The 15,951-nt window shown below is 38.4% G+C and overlaps 1 protein-coding gene across 2 annotated transcripts in view; it reads right to left on the bottom strand.

The window, feature by feature from the left end:
• The window catches only part of LOC124162375, a 50,597-nt gene that overhangs the window by 25,255 nt on the left and 9,391 nt on the right, over positions 1-15,951 (bottom strand). For both annotated transcript variants that reach the window (XM_046538888.1, XM_046538889.1), the window contains one exon: positions 13,789-13,982. In XM_046538888.1, coding sequence (XP_046394844.1) covers positions 13,789-13,982 — 194 coding nt within the window. The remainder of the gene's footprint in view (positions 1-13,788; positions 13,983-15,951) is intronic.

Below are 15,951 nucleotides of genomic sequence, written 5' to 3'. Positions count from 1 at the left end.
CTAGCAATAAGTCTTAATTTCCGCAAATAAAAAGATTGAGAATGACGACAACAAACTGTGCCAATGAGTCTTCACTTGTTTTTACCCTTCTTTCATTGGTGGAGACACGTTAGATGACTTCTAACTTCGGATATATGTATTCGGATTTTCCCTGTTTGAGAAGGAGGGGGAACCGTACCGACTGGTTTGATACCGACGACCATACTGAATCGCTGAATTAGCCGTCGTCGGTACGGAATGATGTGCCGTCGGTGGGCTGGGAAGGGAAACCGACCGGTGCGGTACCGACGAAATACAGAATACGGCCCCAGAACCGGTGGTGGTGTATGTTTATTTGTAAGAAATCACTTTAGTTGTAAGGTGCTATCTAGCTGCAGTGAAAATTTTTAACCTGAATTCCTGTTTGTAGAATTATCTTATAAATTTGGAAAAGCTGTAGTGGCAGTTGTCTATAGACCTCCTAAAGTTGGTTATCTTAATGACGACTTTGAGTCAACGTTGTATAGTGTACTACCTCATTATAAAAATGTAATTGTGTGCGGTGACTTCAACTCTGACTTGCTTAAAGTCACGCACGATAGCAAATGTATTAATGACATTTGTTACCGTTGCAATATGTCGATTGTACCGCTGCAACCTACCCATCACCTCCCCTCCACAAGCACTTTATTAGATTTATTTATTGTCGATGACCTATTTAAAGTTATTGATTATGGTCAATACTCTATTCCATTTCTTTCAAATCATGACTTGATATATGTTAAATTTAGATTTAATATTCCTAAAAGTAAAACCAATGCTATATTCTCACGTGATTTCAGAAATTTCGATTTGACGAAGTTTCAAGAGGATTTTGATGGTCTTTCTAGGGCCAATTTTCTGTCTGTCCACACAGTTGATTGCAAATTGAGCATATTCATATCCAATGTGCATAAACTACTAGAAAAGCTTGCCCCTTTAAGAAAGACACTGCCAAAGAGAAATCTTATTCCGTGGGTGACTCCTGATATCAAGGACTTGATGAAAAGAAGGGACAAAGCGAGGCGTAAATTTAAAAGAAATAAAACAGAAGAACTTTACCATCAGTATAAAAGCCTGAGGAATGCGACCCTAGGTCTTACGAAAAAAATGAAGAGCGAGTATTATAATCAATGCTTTTCCAGAAAATGGGATTCAAGGTCAATCTGGAATGAGATTCGACGGCTAGGGCTAGTTAAGACTCGAAAAGAAAATGAAAAACGGAATTTTTCTACTGAGGAGTTAAACGCAAATAAATGCGATGGTGGTTGGCGTAACATGGTGAAACTCCTTCATGATGCACAAAGGTTATGAAAAGACTTAGCTGTTTCACAAAATAAAATATATTTATTTAAATTATATTTAAAATAAAATATCTGGCCAGATGATGATACGCTGTATCGAAACCGGTCGCAAATATATTTTATTTTGTGAAGCAGCTAAGTAGAGTTAAACGCATATTTTCTTGACTCACTTAACACCAGCTCCTCCAGCCTGTTAGGGCAGGTCCACGCCCCCTTCTTTCCAACTATACTAACCCAAGAGATAATCAGGAGTTCGGTGATAACCTCTTCTATTTTCCTTATTTTACTCCTGAACTCATGTTGAATTATTTTTGTTGCATCAAATCAAATTCAGCCAGAATAGATGGTTTAGACAACAAAACGCTAAAAAATATTCTGCCAGTAGTTTCCCCAGTGATATTAGATACAGGCGGTCCCCGACTTTCGTACACAATGCGTTCCCGAAAACTTGTACGAAAGTCGAATTGTACGAAAGTCGAACCATTGACTTCCATACTAATTAGGGGTTACGTTCATAAAGAGCGGAATTTACGTACTAAAACCTTTTTTTTCACGGAATTCATTTCAATTGACTTAATTTTAATAATATATTAATAAAACTCCTCAAATCATATAATTTATTTCGAAAATACGCAGAAAATGCAAATATAAGTTTAAAAAACAAGAACTCCGTTGGCTATCGAGTGAAACTTCCTCTTGGCGTTTAAGTTGACATTCCACTTATTACGTCCACTATAAATAAAAGGACATATCAAGTAGCATAAAAAAATGTATTCGTTGAACCCGCACTCTGGATACCTTTTAATTTTTACACCAAAATTCGATGTTTGGCAGGTGACATTCGTGATCGCGTATATTCCGCATGTTATTCAAAAAAGACAAAAGACAAACGGAATTCGGGTGATATGTCGTGCAATATCGTTGCTGAAGGTTTACATGAATTAAACAGCACTCAAACGAAAAAACACAATTAGAAAGAAGGTCTTACTAGTTTTATTGAAAGCTATTCGATGATGTCTAGTCAACTTCTTTTGAAAAATATCTTCAATGAAGGCTTTCCTCCTCTCTTGATAAAGGAGCCTATAGCAGGCAGTCTCTCTCCCAAATAAATCACCTAGATCAGAGTCAATTACCAACAATTCCCTTCATTATATACGTTCATATTGTTCGCATGTACTGCCAATACTGCAATTTGAAACAATTGAATGTTGGGATGCGCAATAAACATAGCGGGAATTTTAAAAAAATTACAGACCAGCGTCCGAAAGTCCGAATTTAGCGTACGAAAGTCGAGTAAAAGGTGTCAATTTTGAATGTACGAAAGTGCGAATTGTACGAAAGTCGAGTGTACGAAAGTCGAGGACCGCCTGTATTTACAATTGTTCCCTAAACTATTCATCCTTTCCCATCAGCTGGAAAACGGCTGTAATCAAACCTATCAAAAAAAACCACAATCCCACTGAACTCTCTCACTTTCGCCCAATATCTTTGTTGTGTACTTCATCTAAGCCCAGGGTTCCCACTCTACTTGAATAATGAAATTCACGGCTTTTTCCAGGTTTTCACGGTTATTTTTCAGATTTTTCACGGTTTTTTTTCAGGTTTTCACGGTCTCAATTTCGCTAAATTCACAGTCCGTTAATAAGCCAACAATAAGAAAATCACTGGCCGTATATGAACAGAAAATTAACGTACGCGACAAACGCCGTGAATGTTAACGCCGCAATGAAAAGTGATATCTGTTATGACGTGATCTATCGTTTGCAAAATTCAGGGCCGTCAAAAGGACCAGCCCAACCGCGCTCTTGCCTGGACGCCGAATACCCTTCGGACCTTCTTCCGTCCGGACACCTGAGGTCCTTTTTTAATTCCTCACCGAGAGATTTTTTTTTGCGCACGTTGTTATTACTGCACAGTAGCCGAATTTCCCCCACCCCAATCTTTCTTATTTACCGGAAAATATTTTATTTAAATTGTTTATAGAATATAATAAATTGATTCTTTCTTATTTAACGGAAAATATTTTATGAAAATTGTTTATAGAACATAATAAATCGAAAAACAATTTCATACACCGTATTAGCTCAAATCTAAGACGAACACGACTCTAAGACTACCCTCCTTTTTTGGAACTCCACTAGGGGAATTTGTTTTTCCCTAATAACGAAACGATAATAAAATGAATGCGGAAAAACGATCAATGCTTTATTTTTTTGCTAGGTTGCCTATGTCCCAGGAAACACAGGATTTTGGCGAGTAATTAATAGGGACATGCAAAAGGTGGGGTTATTTTATAGCCAAAAGTGGTGTTATTTTTCTACAAAAGCGATGTTATTTTGCCCTGAAATCGGTGTTATTTTAACGGCAAAGTAATTTATGTTGATTGAGAGCCATCCTTCCAGTGGCCCACCCATTGCCCTAAATTTAGGATATTACTGATCGGGAATAATTAAAGCAATAATGTACATGGAGTATTGACTGAATTAACCTATTTTACATATTTATCCTTCGCGTATACATGTACCTAGCTTACATAGAGAGAAATTACTTTTGAATGTCTGTAATTTCAAATGAAATATTGCTATTGTGATCAAGTTGTCATCTTTTACATTTGTTCTCTTATCTGTTAACACAGTGCTATAGCAGGAAAGAAATCTTTCTCAGTCCATGTTTGCAGAAGGGATCCAAATTGCTTAAAGGCACTTAGATGCAAACGATGTCTCAGACATTTGAGCTCCTGGATTGCTTTAATTACATCCACTGAACGGCGGGAATTTTGCTTTTGTAGTAGTTTCTGTAATTCTCCCAACCCCAACATCAACTTCTCTGTCTCCATTGATTCCAGGCCATGAATTTTTTGTTTTTAAGTCAGGGTTCATGTCTGTAGACGGAACTTCTTGGGGATCAAAAACTGAGATATTTTCAAATACCTATTTTTCTGATTAGGTCTTCTACCATAAGAGAACTAAGTTTGGTTGACGCTTTTTCAGCCATCTGCATAGGTATTGACTTTACAGCAGCTGCTTTATAGGTTTTCATGTTTTGCAGATGTAATAAGTGGTTTTATCTAAAAAAAAGTACTCTTTATGAATTTTCTCGAGGCTCATCTTTAACTTCCTAAACTCTTTCTAAATGGTGGAGTACTATCCTTAACATGAATGCGGGACTGCGCTCCATGAGACTCTTCGGTCCCCTCTGTATGGAGCATTTATGTTGGACATCTGTTAAGAAAGGTCTTGCAGATAATCAAACACTCTCATCACCAAACTTTTCTGATCCTTCCTAGTGGGCATTTTGCATTATCTTGGACTCTGAGGGTAGTTGGTCTCCCTCCTTTCGTGGTTTACAACCCTACCAGCAGCATTGGTTCGCTGTCAACTCATGCTTTGTTTATGTGGATAGCTATATGAATGATTGTTGCTTGCACGTAAATTGCAGACTTTCAATTGAATTCCTCGATTTATTCTGAGAATTTTAAAATTTTGAATGAAGCTCTACCGTCAGCATTAACGAATTTAATGCCTTAACAATTTCCATGTTGATTTTATACTGAAATCGAGATATAAGTTAATATTTATGGTAGAATTTCGTTTAAAAATTTGTAAACGCTGCCAAAAGACAAAGAATTCAATTCTTCGTTTATATTTTTTGAGAAAGAACCATATATTTATTTCGCAAACTAACTGAATGAACAATTGTATGACTGCGGTCCCTTGCCACAAAGAGGGGTAATAAGAGACGAGGGTCTAGGTTCATGCTTCCGGATTTCGGAAGTTACAGATTTTGCCAGTCCATGGTGTTGGCCTGTGTTGGGTCCCGAAACTAAGACTTTGCGAACCCACGAATGTCATAAAAGGAGGAGAGCAAGGAAACGTATTTTCGGCATTACGCCTGCGTAGGAAAATCTCAGACGAAAATTTTCGCCATTCGTCTCTCGGGTCAAGAAACGTCCTGCCGCATATTTTCGTCAATAGTAGCGAAAGGGTTAACTCTTTATAGAATGTGAGTATTTGGATAGTTTGAACCCTCCAGTAATTTTATTAAGTCAACCATCAGATTCCCATGGCATTTTTGCTACTTTGTAGACATCGTGAATTCGGTTTAGACATCCTCCGGACAAACAAGTCGCCTTATTTCCTCGAGGGTGTTTCTTTGTGGAAACCATGAATTTTCTCCAATTCATGGGCGATTTTCACCAACTCAGACGCGAATTTCATCGTTTTTTCCTTCTGCTCTGCATGAAATTGTTTTTCGATGCGTAAATTTAAGCCGTAATTTTTTCACGGCATTGGCCGCTCACAGACGCGACTAATTTCCGCGGGCCGCCGTTCCCGCCACAGCGCCGTGAAATCCAGAGAGTCGTCTTGTCGGAAAGTGGCCTGAATTTTACGGCGCTGTGCAGGGAACGGCGGCCGGCGATAAGTCGTTTTGGCACAAAGCTGCCACAATGTAGCTCCGTGTGTATTTCACGGAATAGACGGCGCACAGCCACTTTTTGCCGCTTTCAGACTTTTGCTTTGCTCCGGCCGTCGTCAACGGCACGGCACTGTGCTTTCAAATAACCATTGGTCTCAATGCATGTCTTCAAGCGAGTCGAATCGCGCAGTTGACGGCACGGCGTTGTTGACGGTCAGCAAGGCAAGGCTCAATCCGGCCCGGCGGTGCGCCGTTTATGCCGTGAAATACACATGGTGCTACCTTGAGGCTACTTTCAAACGCGACGACTTTTCGCCGGCCGCCGTTCACGGCACGGTTCCGTGAAATTCAGGCCACTTTCAAACGAGACATCTCACGGCACTGTGCCGTGAACGGCGGCCCATGGAAATTCGTCGTGTCGGAAAGCGGCCAATGCTGTGAAAAAATTACGGCTTAAATGTACGTCTCGAAAAATAATTTCGTGGGAGGAGCATGAGCAGAAGAAAAAAATGGTGAAAATCGCGTCTGAGTTAGTGAAAATCGCCCATGAATTGGAGAAAATCGCAATTAACACGAAATTCGCGTATTCGCGGGAAAACCCCGGAAATCGCGTATTTCACGGGAAAATCCCGGAATTCGCGTTATCGCATTTGCGACTTTTGCATGTCCCTAGTAATTAAGATATTCATTAAAGGTTTCAAACAATATTTTAGATAATAACAGGAATAGTAGTACTTTATCAAGACACAAAGGCCATATTGTTGATTCGACCCATATCTCTTTCAAAATTCTGAAGGAAAACGCCACCTCACTAAAAAAAAGTTTGCTCTCCACTCGGCATTTACACTGCTATTATGGATTTCAGTCTGATATAAAAATTCATATCCATCAAACACCATTTCCAGTACATGTATTCACGAAAGCAATGTGCATGTTGTGCCTAAAACAACCGCATTCGCCGGCGCAGTGACTGGTTGTGAGATGGATGACGAAGGCCAAAAATAGTCTATCACTTGAATTGTTCCTGTCTATTGAATATATTTTTAATATAATTCAGGTAGTGTTGTGTTAGTTTCCCACGGCACTGAGCTTCTCCCAATGGTAGTTCCATCCCCTGGGAAGATTCCAACTATGTGCTTGTCGTTATTAGCCATAAATGACACATTGTATTTATTTCGTCTCATTTTCGTCAAACGATGGATGCGGGAAAATTATGCGTCGGAACCGCAATCTTCAAACGATCAATGCGAGAAACGATACTTCGGGGAACGATAGATGCGGGAAAAAATTACATTGTCTATAAGGAACTTTATTTGGGACCAGATACTGCGAACGATCAATGCGGGAACGATAGATCGAGGTTCCACCGTATAACTTTTCTTTTGAAAGCGGCAGTGTAATGACTTTTCTCTGCTATCATAATACTCTGAAACCAAAACTGAATCGATTTCTCTAATCAGAGGCAAATCATGTTCCCTTCATACTTTTGCTCTGGAAAAAATGGAACGACTTTTGTAGCAGTTTATATCGCGACGGCATTGAGGCTTAACGTTACAATCCTAGGCGGATCTAGGGAGGGGCATGGGGGCACATACCCCCCACACACTTAAAAAATATGCATTATTCTGAATACGGTCACATTATCATTGCGCTCGTTTTGTATCATGAGGTATCCTTGTGCCCCCTCCCCCCCCAGAACAAAATCCTGGATACGGCTTTGCTTGTGCTCCCCCACTCCCCAGAAAGAAATCCTGGATCCGCCTCTGGTTAAAATTTAGGTAAATTGTAATCAATCACACAAACATTTTGTAAGTTGATCAAGCTCTAACTTGAATGGAGCCGAACCCAGGGTAAAGCAGGCGATCTCGCAGACATGGCAGAAGTGCACCCGGCGATTGATTGGCACGCACGCTTTACCTGCTGCCTAAAATGGCAATAGTTTTTTACTTAAACACAAAATTAAATAAGCTAAATTACTGTTCAGGTATTTTTGACGTTGATTTTTCGTTGTATAGCTATATATATTAGGTCACAAACTCTGGTATCCATAATTTTTTCTAACGAAAATTATGCAACCCGATTGACGTCGAGAATTTTGCATTCGATTGTAAGACGAACCCTCTTTTCTGCAGGAGTTAGGAGGAAAAAAAACCTTGTCTTAGATAGGTGCAAATAGGTAAATTATAATTCACTTGGTTTGAAATATATAAAGACCTATATACCTAAATACCTGCTGAAACATGTTATTTTCACTTTCACTTTACTTTATTACTCGTCAAATATTTCCACACAAACTTTCCGGTTGCGACGTAAAACTGGCAAGTCCCAGGTCGACGCATGCGAAAATCGTGTAATGCTGTGTTGCCATAAGCGGAAATCTTCTCTCGTTTTCAGGCCGCAACGCACGAGAATTAGTTACGTCGCTCCGAAAGCTCGCTGTCGCCCGGTTCAAACTCAGGGAGCGTTATGTCCACTAGTGATGGGTCGATCATGAACGATTCGATCAAAAAGATTGAATCACTAGGTGAATCAAATGACTCATGATTCATTTCGTTAAACAAGTCGATCATCAATCATCAATCACTCCGACTTCCGGTATCATATCAATCATCCCGGTTTCCGGTTTATTTCAAAATTTGGAACGATCGGTGCTTGATCTCTTTTCGACAGGGCAGAAATAGTTGTGAGAAAATTAAATACTATGTTATAAAGAACTGAATACTTGGGTAATCTTTTTCTTATATGTTTTCCAACAGTTATAAGTATTAATAACACCAATACACGTAAAAGGAAAACATTAAGATGACTCTTAAATTGTAGGAGAACGTTAAGAAGTAGAAGTTAAAGCTGTTAACATTTTATTGTGGCGTTAATAAAATTATCCTGCAGATCAGATTCATGGGTGTGGTGTACTTTGCGCTATATTTTGAGATATATAGTTAGAAAATCTTCTATTAGTGTTAAGAAACTGTGTCAGTTTTGCCTTCCCAAATATTTTCATGACACTACTTCCTTCATTTTTGCAATCTAATTTACTGATCTAGTAAATCACAATCAAAATACAGTGGAACCTCGTTAAAGCGAGTACGGGCTATAGCGACACCCCCGATATTACGAGAGATAGCCGATGCACCGTCAATTGACCCTATAATAAGCGTGTTAAAAATTCGTTTTAACGAGACCCTTTCGGTGTTGGCTCTCGCCATAGCGAGGGTTTCACCGCCGGAAGACTTTCATGAAGACTCCTTAATAATTGCTAGCGATCTGTTAGAAATGAAGTTAATGGAGTGCTCAGTCTCAAATTTATGTGGTAAACTGTCGTTCAATAAATATAATGATGACGAAACAATGCTTTGCATGATTTTTATTCAGTGCGGCGCTTATAAATTGTTTGAATAGTTAGTCGTTATTTGAGTAAGGAAATTTAGTGATGCAAAAAAACATCGCCTTTCGTCTGGATTTATGCTTACGTTCATCGGATAGATGTTTATCTGTCGCCGCACCACTCCTGTTCCAGTATATCTGTTCGCAACAGGCATATTGGCTATTATTTGCTCCACCTCCGGTAAAGCGACAATTCGCTATAGCGAGTGTTTATTAGTGCACCGTGGGGTGTCGTTATATCGAGGTTTCACTGTAGTATATGAAATGATAATATGGATAGCAATCAGCGTTACCAATGATCTTCGCAGATGAGGCAGTATTTATTCGTTTATTCAAAGTGATTTATTACATCCATTGATTGAGTCTTTTCGATCTTCATTCCTTTTGAGTCTTTTCCATCATAATGATTGAATCATTTATGTGACTCGAGTCAAAATGATTGAATCACCAAAATGATCGACTTTGCCCATCACTAATGTCCACAGCGCATAGCAGGTTGTCAAGGTTAGCGGTCTTCCAATCAGAGGATTGAGGGTGTTGAATAAACGTTCAAATTTTTCGACACAAATGCCATCTAGATTTAGTTTCGAAAGCGGTCGCTGCAGCCAGTGGGAAGCCTAATTGGATGGAAGGGGGACTAACCAGTGACCGAGGGAGGGGAAACCAAGCCAGTCGAGGAAAGTAAACAAGCTGATGAGAAGTGGTGTCATATTTCAGGAGGGGGGGGAGAGAAAAGGCCTGCCCTGGGAAAAGATTTTTTTTTCTTCAGGCAACATTCGTTCCCACGCTTTTCTGACCCATGCGACGATGCTCGCCACATTGAATAGAAGTGCGCTGGCTACGAACGAAGTTGAAAATTTCTGGGAAGGTATTATTATCAAGATTGAGAGATTTTTAAGGTTTAAGGACGAAATTCAAGGCTTTTTCCAGGTTTTTTCATGGTAGACGAAATTCACGGCTAATTCACAGTTTTAAGGTTTTCACGGTTGAGTGGGAACCCTGTAAGCCACTAGAAAGGTTTGTGTACAACTCAACAATTGAATTTTTAGCAGAAAGGAATCTTATCGATAAATATCAATCTGGTTTTCGCAGCACCCACAGTACTCAAACTGCTCTCATAAGAGTAACAGAAGATATCCGTGTCGGCAAAGATAATAAGGAGGTTACTATTTTGGTACTCTTTGACTTTAGCAAGGCCTTCGACTGTGTCAATCATGACCTCCTCCTACTCAAAATGAAAAAACTTGGATTCTCTATACCCGTTTTAAAATGGTTTAAATCTTATTTGTCAGAGAGAAAACAAGCAGTTAAAGGTAGTGATGGCCAACTCTCTAGTTTTTCTAATGTATCTTGTGGTGTGCCGCAGGGGTCAATCCTTGGCCCCCTACTTTTCACGATTTTTATTAAGGATTTGCCTTGTTCCTTAATTCATTCTATGTATCAATTATATGCGGATGATTTACAAATATATCTCCGCTGCCATCCAATACACCTGCTTAACGGCATTGAAAGAGTAAATGACGATATCAGCCGTATTTTAATTGGTTCCGTGAAAATTTGTTGAAAATTTATCTTCTAAAAACGAAAGGGATTATAATTGGCACCCCACAATTTATTAATAAACTTAATTTTGACGCATTACCTAAAATTTGCGTTGACGGCTTTGAAATTCAATACTCTCAGTCTGTTAAAAACTTAGGAGTTACTCTTAACAATGTACTCACTTGGGAGGAACAAGTAGCACATATTTCAAATAAGTGTTATAACACGTTGGCACAGCTTAAGCATTTTAAGCATTTAATACCTCTTGAATTGCGCAAAAAGTTGATTCAATCGTTGTACCTTCCTCATATTCAGTATTGCTCGCTGGTAATGTCTGATCTAACTAATGAATTGTCCAACAAAATGCAAATATTGTTAAATGCTGGTGTAAGATTTATATTTAATGTGGCATTACATGAACACATAACTCCTTATTACTTAAAGATCGAGTGGCTAAAACTTGAAGAACGAAAAAAGTTACAGTATTCTATTTTTATGTTTAATTTATTGTCAAACAAAACTCCTGATTATTTATATGAAAGAATAATGGTCAACATTAGCAATTGTGACAGGGTTGTTAGGGCGCGGAGACGTTTTAAAATACCAAAATGCAGAACAAACTCGTTCCTGCAATCCCCTCTAAATACATCGATGAGAATATGGAATGATATCCCTGATTACATTGTTAAGGTTAATAACATTTACCAGTTTAAAAGGCTTATGACAGCTCACTTATATCAAACTTTCCGTGCAAACCTAAATGAAAAACGATATGGTTCATTGTCCAATGCATAATGATAAGTGTATATATTATGTTGGTATATTTGTAACTATTCATTTTCTGAAGATGTGTATAATTTATTTTTTGTTAATGTTTACATGGGTATACTCTTGTATGTGTGTTACCTTTTGTGCACACCGAATGAAAAATAATTTGGTTTCTTGTCCAAAGAACAATAATAAGAAAGTGTTCATATATAAGTGTATATGTATGTATATATATTTCACACATGTGAGCTTCAGAAGAGATGCATAATTTATACTTTGTATTTTTTTCCCCTGTGTATAATCTTGTATGAATAGCTAAGCATGTTTTCACTGTCATGTAAATGGAATTTTGTCGATGTTAGCATATGTATACTCCTTTATGAATATCTACGAATGTTTCTATTGGCATGTAATGCGCAGGTATGAAATTCAAATAATTGGTATATTGTCCATTTGCAGCACCAAAACAAAAAAAGGTTAAATTGTAATCCTGTTCCATAGGACACTAGTCCTCGAACAATAAAATTCTATTCTATTCTGACCCTTGGAGATAAAAAAAACAACGATACGGATTTATGAACTGCCTAACCGATTTTCACACCCTTCAAAACCTATGGTTTGACACTTTGGTTGTCATGATGGCCCGACATTTAACTCTATGACCTTTGACCCCCTTGGAGGTCAATTACTGAATAATATGGGTATTTGGACAATACCAATGACTTGGGAACCCTATAAAACCCATGGAACGACACGTTGGTATGCTATTCTTTTTGCCACCCTTTTGACCTTGACTGTGACCTTACAGGGTCAACAGTTGAATTTTCGTAAATAAAAGGGTTATTTTCGGGATTCTCGTGTCCGAAAACATAAGAATTGACATCTTGGTCAATGAAATTCAGACTTTTCTCTATCTCGATATTTTTAACATTGAAACCCCAAACGACAAATTCAAATTTTTTGTTTGGATCCACATTGTGAGGTCAAAAGGTCAAAATTATAAAATTTTGCTTACACTCAACAAAACTTTGGGCCTTTCCCCATAAGTATGCCAATTTTCTAGAATATAGCTCGACGCAAAGTTAGTAAAATTACAGGTCAAATATGACACACGACCCTTAGGACAGACTGTACAGTGCAACCTCGATATAATGACACCCCACGGTGCACTAATAAACACTCGCTATAGCGAATTGTCGCTTTACCGGAGGTGGAGCAAATAATAGCCAATACACCTGTTGCGAACTGATATACAGGAACAGGAGTGGTACGGCGACAGATAAACATCTATCCGATACACGTAAGCATAAATCCAGACGAAAGGCGATGTTTTTTTTGCATCACTAAATTTCCTTACTCAAACAACGACTAACTATTCAAACAATTTATAAGCGCCGCACTGAATAAAAATCATGGAATGCATTGTTTTGTCAATCATTATGCCAATGCACAACCGAAGAAGCCATTTTTCTATGCACTTAATTAGTTCATTTACATGATCATTCTAGTATTTTGGTATTTTCCACTGAAAATTAAAAAATTAACTGATAAAACAGTATCGCGGTTATTTAATGCCTCAAATGTTTCCATTGGTGTATGTTTATTGTTTCTGTATGTTAAGCGGCAGTGAAGTGAAATAACGCATTACATTTGCTTCTACATTCTAAATTAATTTCGACACTCTCATATTACTCCTATATTTTTATTTTTCCGCTTAGACGTGTTTGGTGTTTCTTTGGTCATGGTGAATGCCATCAAATGCTTTCTATTCACGCAACTCACGGACGTGCGGGTATGCTGCCGACTGCTTTCTGCCGCCCGAGGAACAAAAGAAGATGAAGCATTCGCGAATGCTTATGCCACAATATTTTCACCAAAATTAACTACTTATTTATCGAACGACATTTTACCACATAAATTTGAGACTGAGCTCTCCATTAACTTCATTTCTAACAGATCGCTAGCAATTACAGAGGTTAAGGAGTCTTGATGAAAGTCTTCCGGCCATGAAACCCTCGCTATGGCGAGAGCCAGCACCAAAAAGGTCTCGTAAAAACGAATTTTTTAACACGCTTATTATAGGGTCAATTGACGGTGCATCGACTATGTCTCGTTATAGCGGGAGTGTCGCTATAGCCCGTACTCGCTTTAACGAGGTTCCACTGTATATGCTTATTATCTAAATTGCAGTCAAATATTAGTCACAAAACTTCACTAGTTTGACTCAAGCATTATAAACATAAATTTTCTTGACAAATGATGTCAAGATGATGATGATATTCCCCGACTGTTCTGATTACCCTGACCTTTAACAGCCCTGAAACAAGTAATAATAAACATGAAGTTACTTTCATACCTTCCCGGACCCATGACACTTCTTGACTTTGCTCCTCCAAATCCTGGGGTAGAAATTGCTGCAGGCATGCTGAATGCTTTCGTATAGCTGGTGACATCTAATTCTACATTAGACCATGGCTTAGTGAAAACATCATCCTCCAAATGGGTATCATTAATACTGTAGTTGTCCTCTTTAACAAAAGTTCTAGCTTCCTGAAAATGATAGGATTTCATTTTTTAGATTCAACCTTCCAAAATTTCATTTTATGCGCCACCTGGCTTGCAAAACTGAAAATAACTCTTGAAAATTACTCCCATTCCCAAAAAACCTAAATTGTTTAGATTTTCCAAAAAAATTAAACGACGAATATTCTCAAATATGTAGGTATTTGCTATATAAAAAAATTGAGAAACTGTCCCACATTTCTCCATGGTCAGCTATTCAACACCATTGTTGCAACACTATTGTGCCACTTAAGAGTAGATAGCACAATAGATCAAGAGGCTTGTATACGCCAGGACACCTGACAAAGCCCCCCCCCCCCCCCCAGATTTCCTCCGTTTGTCCTCACTCCACAAGGGACTAATTGTGAGAGGCAAGCCTTCATCAAGTCTCAACTCCACCATGGTTTGCATTCATTAGTGCCCCATCCCTCCAGTTGCTAAACAGTAAAAGAATACAGAACCCACAGAACATAGCTGAAGAATTATTCCTTGAATACAACATGAAAATTAATGAGAAGAAAATCAAAGTACTTGAGGCACTAAATATTATTATTATTATCAGACAGCAGTGACTTATATCCACCTCAAAGAAGAGAGCATGGAGTAAATGGAAACATCTATCTACCTAGGGAGAGAGCCTACTTTGGAAAAAGCACAGCAGACTATGTAAGTGCCACTAGGCCCAAGATAATATGACAATTGTACCAAAAAGGCAGCTATTCTGCTCCAAGAGACAAGGAAACTATGTGATAACATCTGTGCAGGCTGTGAGGCACTAAAGGGATTACAAAATTGCAAAAGCTGACTAGACAAGCATCCAAGGCCTGATACTGGCAGCAGGTGCTGACAATAAAATGTACACCCAAGGTGAGATAAGAGGAGGTATCAAAGAATAGGAGAAGAAAGAAAGCAGTGGAGAACCAAATCCAGAGAAGGACCCAGAGTACAGATCATGTCATGAGATAAAGCAATTACATATGGCGAACATACATCGAATATGGAGGAAAAGAATGAGCCCCACAAAAAAGACAGAGTAAATAATGTGTTCAATAGAATATCACATTTCCCCCAATGATTCCAGACGGCCAATAACGAGTAGAGGAGACTGAACAATGTTGCTTACCAAGCGCTTTTTGTTTGCGACACCTTGCACAAAATTTTACTCATGTGGTCTATCTTCTCTCACCCATTTCTACTATCGAACTGAGGTATCACCATTAGATGACCTTGCGAGTGCATATGAATGGAAAATGAATGACTGCCCAACTGAAATTAGTTTTTTGTGGAGATACAGTTGACTACAGATTAATAGCAAGCCTTCATGAGAATCACTGAGATGCTTTAAAGTAATGCATCATTTATCCAAGGGCTAATGGAAATGGACAAACAAGAACTAGAATTTGAAAACAATACATACTACTTTTCTGAGTCCAAATGGTTCATTGACCAATTTTCTTACATTATTATTTGTGATAGACTTGAAATATATACATACATTGCATATTTTCCATTTTAATGCCTACTTCTCAAGCAATAAACAATCGATCGTCCTGTGAACAATCAATGGTCTTAACCCTTTTGTAGGGTCGTTGGTGTCACAAAATCATGTCTTGCATTTTGCTATGAATCAACCATTACCATGTAGGTACTCTGCCTGGGCTGTTTTTGTTTATACTCTTACTAGCAATGTCTTATCTCCGTGATATGTTCTTCCCGATCAAGTTAATGAGCCTCAACTCTAATGACGTCACCTACAAGGAAAGTGGGCAGAAACTTGTTTTTTTTTTTTTTTAAGCTTAAAAGAGAATGGTTGAAAGCGGAAGGCCCATTTTTTTAATCCCTTAATTTTTAATTCAAGTGTAATACTGTTCTAAATGCTCAAAATCAAGGGAAACAGTGGAAGTACTTGTATAGTAATAGTTGAGCAATTTAAACTCGATCATTGAGTAACTGAGTC

Source organism: Ischnura elegans, chromosome 7, assembly GCF_921293095.1.
Source record: "Ischnura elegans chromosome 7, ioIscEleg1.1, whole genome shotgun sequence".
Lineage (NCBI taxonomy): Eukaryota > Metazoa > Arthropoda > Insecta > Odonata > Coenagrionidae > Ischnura > Ischnura elegans.
Note: the sequence above shows the minus strand (reverse complement) of the source record. Positions and strands in the feature narration are given on the sequence as shown.